Below are 6,740 nucleotides of genomic sequence, written 5' to 3'. Positions count from 1 at the left end.
CATAAAATTTAGTACTTGGAGCCAAAAAAGTTGTGTAGGAGGTGGGCGCCGTAATAAGAAATTCTTTATTATCTTCCAAGTTGGAAAATTCTGGCTTAAACGAGCAGGGCACACCGAATTTAATCAAAAAATATTTTGTTTTTTATTANTTGCCCGAACTGCGAGTTCAACTTCTATTCTTCCTTTTATAGACCCACCTCCTGTAAAATTTATTGAATTTTTATTGTAGAGCTGAAGGGAAATACTCTGGTGTGTACATAAAATAAATAATATGCAATATAGAATGGAAATTGAAGAAGATGTAGATATTAATGACTCGCCAATCTATTAATCACATTCAACATTCAGCCAAAAATGGACGCTTCTCTAGACGAGATCCGCTTTCGATGGCCTGCTGGCTTTAGCTCAGCTTTTGTTGTATAAAATGTAGGTAAAATTTAAAGTTCCAGTGTAAATACATATCGTGCATATAATTTAGTATGTAGGTATTGTAAATGATTTTCGTTTTGTCATTTTTAAAATGAAGACAAAGGAACTTCCTTAGAAGTAAAATAAATGTGCCTGTTAATTTTCTCCAAAATTCATAAAATTTAGTACTTGGAGCCAAAAAAGTGGTGTAGGAGGTGGGCGCCGTAATAAGAAATTCTTTATTATCTTCCAAGTTGGAAAATTCTGGCTTAAACGAGCAGGGCACACCGAATTTAATCAAAAAATATTTTGTTTTTTATTAGCGCCTGTTTTTCTAGAATTACTGGACGATAATGTAAACCGATTTTGACGACCTTTCAGATTTATGATTTTCTCATTTCCATTTTCCACATTTCTTCATTCCTAAGTGCCGAACAGCAGATATACGAAATTTCATCGAATTTCTAGTACGATTACTGCTTTTGGCCGCAGCTTATATGGGGGCGTCCCACTGTGCGGGCGCCCGCTATTAGAAAAAACTGTATTATTACTTTTTTTTTATGTGGGGTCGAACCGGGCTTGAACCCGACCCAGCGGAATGGTAGCGCGCACTGCTAACCACTACACCACAGTGGCCGATAATCAATTCTTGATTGGAGCAGTAAACGCCACAGAGAGTCCAAAAAAGCACGCCGGTCGTTTCTCTTCGGTGCTAACTGACGCCAATAGGAAATGCCAAGTGAAGCCAGGTAATTCTCCACCTGGTCTCTTCATTGCAGAGGACGCCTTCTTTCTTCTCTGTAACCAGCATTGAGTAATTTTTAAATTTCATATATGGCTCCCAATCCACCAGTTTGTTTGAAAAACATTGTAACCATAATGGCAGGAAATAACAATTTACTGAGCTAAATGTAACAGGTCAAAATTAGTTTAACTTAGTATTATTTTGATAGACTAGGAAACATTGTTTGCATGTATTATTTATGGGAATCTAATCGTAGTAATAAACATCGAGCATGCGAAAACTTTGGTCCGTATTTGTAGTCAGTATTTTTCCATTATTATAAACAGATCTGGGAAACAAAGGCCCGTAGTGTTGAGAGGTATCCTATTGAAAATTATGTCAAAAAGCTGCAATTAACTTTAGAGTCGACTTAATTTTGACTATAACTAAGGGCCTTTGTTTCCCAAATCCGTGTCTAAAGATGGGAAAATACTGGCATGTTAATAAGTTTGTTAAGGGCCCGAGTTTCTCTTCCATAGATGTACTGTGTAAAAGTGTCCGATCTTTTCGGTGGATACATTTGGATACAGTTTAGCTTTTTTATGGATACTCTAAAGGCTAAGGCAGGCAGTGGCAACACTGATGTCAAACTATTTATAACCATTACTACCAAATTTTTAGGAACACTAATTTCTGCATTTTGGAAATCAACTAGTTATTAAGCAACTTTACGTGCCTACATACATATGAATACACAAACTTACCTACCCTACCAACCATTTTTTCAGAGTATTCTGAATTGTATAGAAATTTTAAAGAACTCGTAAAGATCTCATCTGATTTTTTACGAAGTTTCTAAAATGAAATTAATTGTACACACTTTTATCCTTTTACGAAATTTCGGAATAAAATCGGTAAAGCTATGAACATAATGCTGCTATGTGAAGAATTTCTTGCAGAATTTTTTCAGAATTTTCTTTATTTTTCTTACAGGAATTTCTTTACGAGTTCGTGTCAACCACTTCATATAATTTTCCTTGAAGATTCGTAAAAAAGTCGTTACAGAAATGAGATACTCCTGCAGGTAAGTATGAAATAAAAGCATATAAATTCCGCTAAGATCAAATAAATTGTTCCCTTTTCGCAGGGCCGGATTAAGAATGTGGGAGCCCGAAGCAGGTTAAATGTTAACTTCCTACCACGTGTTTTCTTTTTCAATTCTCGCCTGAATTCCTTTGTACTTGCCGCTCATGTTTCATGCAGTATTAAACGATTGAACATGGCAGTCTCGTATATGAACAGAGATGAAATAGTACGAATATTTTGTCTTTTTGATCCGGCTTATTATTTCTGCCTGTCCTTTCTCAACCCTCAAAGTTATTATTTCCTCGCAGGTTGTTGATAAATAATTCACGTGACCTTGTCTTTTATTTCCGTATTCTTTGATATGTCCCGGGGTCATTCTGAGCTATTACTTCCAGTGCCCCACGAAAATTTCAATTATTGGGAGAGTTGAGAATCTCCCCAGAGCCAGGAGAGGCTAATCTAGGTTCCGCAAGATGTATTGATGGTTATTTGTTTGTTCTTTCGTCATCTCTCGTTACTTAATAGCCGCATTTCGTATTTTACTTTTGGCATTATTATTTGATTCAAATTTTTAATATACTTGTAATTTGACTTTAGGCTAAAGCAAATAAAAGCGAGTAGTTATAAAAACTACAATTCGTCATTTATTCCATTTAAATTAATGCATGTAATTGTAATTGTAAATTGTAATTGTAAATTGCAAAAATGTATAAAATTTATTTTATAGTGACAAAGGCGTTTCAAATACGCGGACGCAACCGTATCTGAACACCATTTCCACTCTTCATCACCAATTCAGCCAGAGCTTTGGGCTTGAAACCTTCTGCTGGCAAAAACTCGTAGCTTCGCAGAAGTGACGACAGAGAAAGCTTCAATTCCAACATTGCATATTTTTGTCCTGAAAAAAGAGAAATACTGCGCATCAAAAGAAAAGGAAAAAAAAATGGTAAAAGGAAGGAATGGATTTACACACCAATGCAGTTGCGTGGACCAGCGCTGAATGCAACGAATGCAAATGGATGTAGATCCTTCTCAGCTGCCAAGAACCGCTCCGGGTCGAACTTTTCCGGCTCGGGGTAATACTTCTCATCACGATGCACCATATAGGCGAGTGTGCTGACTGAAGCACCCTTTGGCACCGTAATATTGCCTAATTGTAAGTCCTCTTGCACCTTTCGCGAATAAAATGGCACAGAGGGATAAAGGCGTAGCGTTTCTTTGATGACTGCTTCCATGTAACGCATGGACTCCTTTTCGTGACCCCGCAACGCTGACGCCTCCTCATAGGCTCGCTGCTGTATCTCTCGATGCTGAGAGAGCAAATATATGCAGAACGCAATTGCTGAGCTCGTGGTGTCGTGACCTTCGAACAGGAATGTGTCAACCTCCTCTCTAATTTCCTGATCAGTCAGACCGCCACCTTCTTGTTGGGAGATGAGCAGCATGTCAAGGAAGGCAAGACGCCTTTTGCCACCAACGTCATCGGATTTTTCTGCATCCGCCATGGTTTGTATATTGGTGTCCTGCAACATTTGGCGACGCAACTTAATGACACGTTTCGTCTCGCCGTGTAGAATCTTTAAAGCCTCAGTACGTTCTTTATACGAATTGGTGAAACGAAAAATGATCTCGAAACGTTGCCAAAATGAAAAGGACTGTTTATGCATAACGCGACATATCCTGAAAGGAAAACAAAAAAATAAAGGGTCTCAATTCATTGTAAATGAAAACGAAGCTTTTTTGTTCGTTCAGNAAAAAAAAAAAGGGTCTCAATTCATTGTAAATGAAAACGAAGCTTTTTTGTTCGTTCAACATCTTACGTTTGCACTGCCTTCACATATTCAGATTCGCTCTGCATTTGGGCATTCTTTTTTATGCCCATCGCTGTCTCCAAGATAGCATCCAAGGCAAACAATGTTATGTATGGGTAGATATCGAACTGTTCGCCATTAGCCTTTTCCCGTAATTTTCTGATGAATATTTTGCAATTTTCTTCTATGGGTTCCTTAAATTCACTTAGAATGCGAAAATGGAAAGCGGGTGTGAGTAATTTTCGGCGACGGTGCCATGCGTCGTCGCTACTGGTGAGAAGTCCTTTGCCCAACCATGCCTCGGCTAATTCATAACTTCTTGATTTTTTAAGTAGTGTATTATTGCTTAATAATTGCTTAACGTCTTCAGGATCGCTGAAGAATACCATTAGATCTCTACCAAGCCATATCCGGAAAACTGGCCCATGCTTTTTCCTCAGCGAATGCAACCATTCTAGAATCTCTGTAATAAAATTANTTATTTTTTATCTTTTATTTTATTTATATTAAATTTGATCATTTTCTCTTAAGCGGAACTCAACAATTTAAATTTACTGCCTCCACCGCGATTTGAACTCGCGACCAACGATGTAGGAGTCGGAGGTCTTCCCGCTGAGCTATTTTAGTATTGTACGAGAAGTGAGAACTTGTGCATTTACTTCGCAACAGAGCGCAACTACCACACCAAAAGTTTTAACTGTCCCTCCCTGCAGTCGTTTTGCACCAGTTCGGAGCTAGTTCTGAAATGTATAGAGCGGACTAGCGCTTTAACAGACTGTCTCTAAATTTTACTGCAGGGTGAGTGTGCAAAGACGCTTGATACAATTCGTTGCTGCCAAGAGGGTCCGGGTTCAATTACCATCTGACGGAACATAAAATTAAATTTATTTTTTTTCTTCTTAATTACGAAAAAACATCTGTGCACTTCACAACGACATATTTCATAACGCACATACTCAAATTTAAAACGAGTTGGTTGGTGCTCATTTTAATTTAGCACGTTTTTTTTTAATTCTAAATTTTTTTATAAATATTAAAATACAGGTCACTTATTCTTTGATTTAATGGTACGCTATGTAGCTTTGTACCTTAATATTAAGGAACGAACGACTTTTATTTTCAAATTCATCGCATTTGAGACTATTTTGAGTAGGTAAGTACAAAAATAAAAATTTTGGGTCACTTCTGCTCGCAAGGCCTCATATATAAATAAGCGAAATTCCAATCAGCTATAACTTAGGAACGATAAGTCACATGACTTCGACATTTAGTGCGAAGGCATAACTAAAGTAAGCGCTTATAGTGAGTTAAATGTAGATAAATAATTTGAAAGATTTCCGAAGTTATTTATTTATTTATTTTATTTATTTACGTATAATACCAGTTCTGGAAGGTATCCGTATGTACAAATATGGAAAACTGCAGCAAAAACTTTAATTGTTAATTTTTTCGCCAAACAGCCATTTCCAGTACTACACCGTCTTTTTAATTTTAAGGCATTGATGAAGGAAAAATGGATTCCTAATTTTTCGGGCTGATTACACATTGCGTCTGTTTCTTTTCCATATTGCATACTTTCGGAATCACTGCTATTGATTTAAAGAAATATGCCGACGAAAATTTTGCGTAGTGATTGTTAGAATTCCTCTGCAGTAGCAATTAACAGCTATTTAAGAAATTTTAAAAATTTATAAAAAAAAAGCTTATGGGCAAATCTAAAAAACACTGTCATAACAAAACGTTTAATTTTTTAATTTGTGGGCACAACTGTGTTTTATATATGATTCTATTCGTAATCTCTTAATAAATCGATAAATATAAGTGTAATTCATTTTCATCAAGTGCTTCAAAAGTTAGACGAGGTATAAACATTTAGATCGCAGAAATAGAAAACAAAAGAATAAGCTGGCTTCAAATTACGCTGTGCGAGTTGTAAATTTTGAGCGAAGATTTTGAAAGTTGAACGTAATTAATTGGGACGTTCTAAATTCAATGGCATCCCCCGTTTTACCAGATTGGCTCCGGTTTTCGAGATAACGGTACTTAAAAAGTTGATTAAAGTTTAATTATTTTATAAATAAATCCCTCAGTTTTGAAGTTATTTTACTAAATTTTTCACATAACGGTTTTTTAATATTACCTTAATAATTCCTGAAAATTATCGAAATAGGTTAATTTTAACATATAGCTCCATACAGCTGATTACTCAGATATGTGTTTTTGCGCTATAACTCTAAGTTCATATCTGAATAATAACTTGTATGCGTGCTATATGTTAAAGTGAACCAATAGTAAATTTTTACCTGCTTAATTGGAGGAGTTATAACGCAAAACAACGTCCCTGAACAATCAGTTGTATGGGAGCTAGATGTTATAGTGAACCGATTTCGATGAGTTTAATAGATAGTGAACAAATATGAGGATGAGGATACCGATAAAAGTAAAGATTAAGATAGGAAAAGAAAGATTAAAACAAAGGTAATTAAAGAGGAAAGGATACAGAGAGAGACACAGAGACTCAATCTGGGAACTATTTCGGGATTTTAGAGATTTTCGAGATTCTCGAGACTTATCGATTAAATAATTATCGATATTTGTCGATTTTGTTATCGATATTTATCGATTTTGCTATCGATGTTTACCGATTTGTTATCGATATTTACCGATTTTGTTATAGATATTCATAGATTTTGTTATCGATAATTATCGAT

The 6,740-nt window shown here is 35.9% G+C and overlaps 1 protein-coding gene across 1 annotated transcript in view; it reads right to left on the bottom strand.

Annotated features, from left to right (window-relative positions):
• Window positions 1-2,746: 2,746 nt before the first annotated feature.
• Window positions 2,747-6,740, bottom strand: part of LOC108366856 (probable cytochrome P450 4s3) — a 35,930-nt gene continuing 31,936 nt past the window's right edge. The window contains exons 3-5 of the mRNA XM_017621329.1: window positions 4,039-4,492; window positions 3,192-3,898; window positions 2,747-3,116 (exon numbers count right to left, since the gene is read on the bottom strand). Of these exons, the coding sequence (XP_017476818.1) occupies window positions 2,959-3,116; window positions 3,192-3,898; window positions 4,039-4,492 (1,319 nt within the window). The 3' untranslated portion in view covers window positions 2,747-2,958. The remainder of the gene's footprint in view (window positions 3,117-3,191; window positions 3,899-4,038; window positions 4,493-6,740) is intronic.

Source organism: Rhagoletis zephyria, unplaced genomic scaffold, assembly GCF_001687245.7.
Source record: "Rhagoletis zephyria isolate East Lansing unplaced genomic scaffold, Rhagoletis_zephyria_1.1 Rzeph_scaffold_02426, whole genome shotgun sequence".
Classification (NCBI taxonomy): domain Eukaryota; kingdom Metazoa; phylum Arthropoda; class Insecta; order Diptera; family Tephritidae; genus Rhagoletis; species Rhagoletis zephyria.
This window is presented reverse-complemented; position numbering and strand designations above follow the sequence as displayed.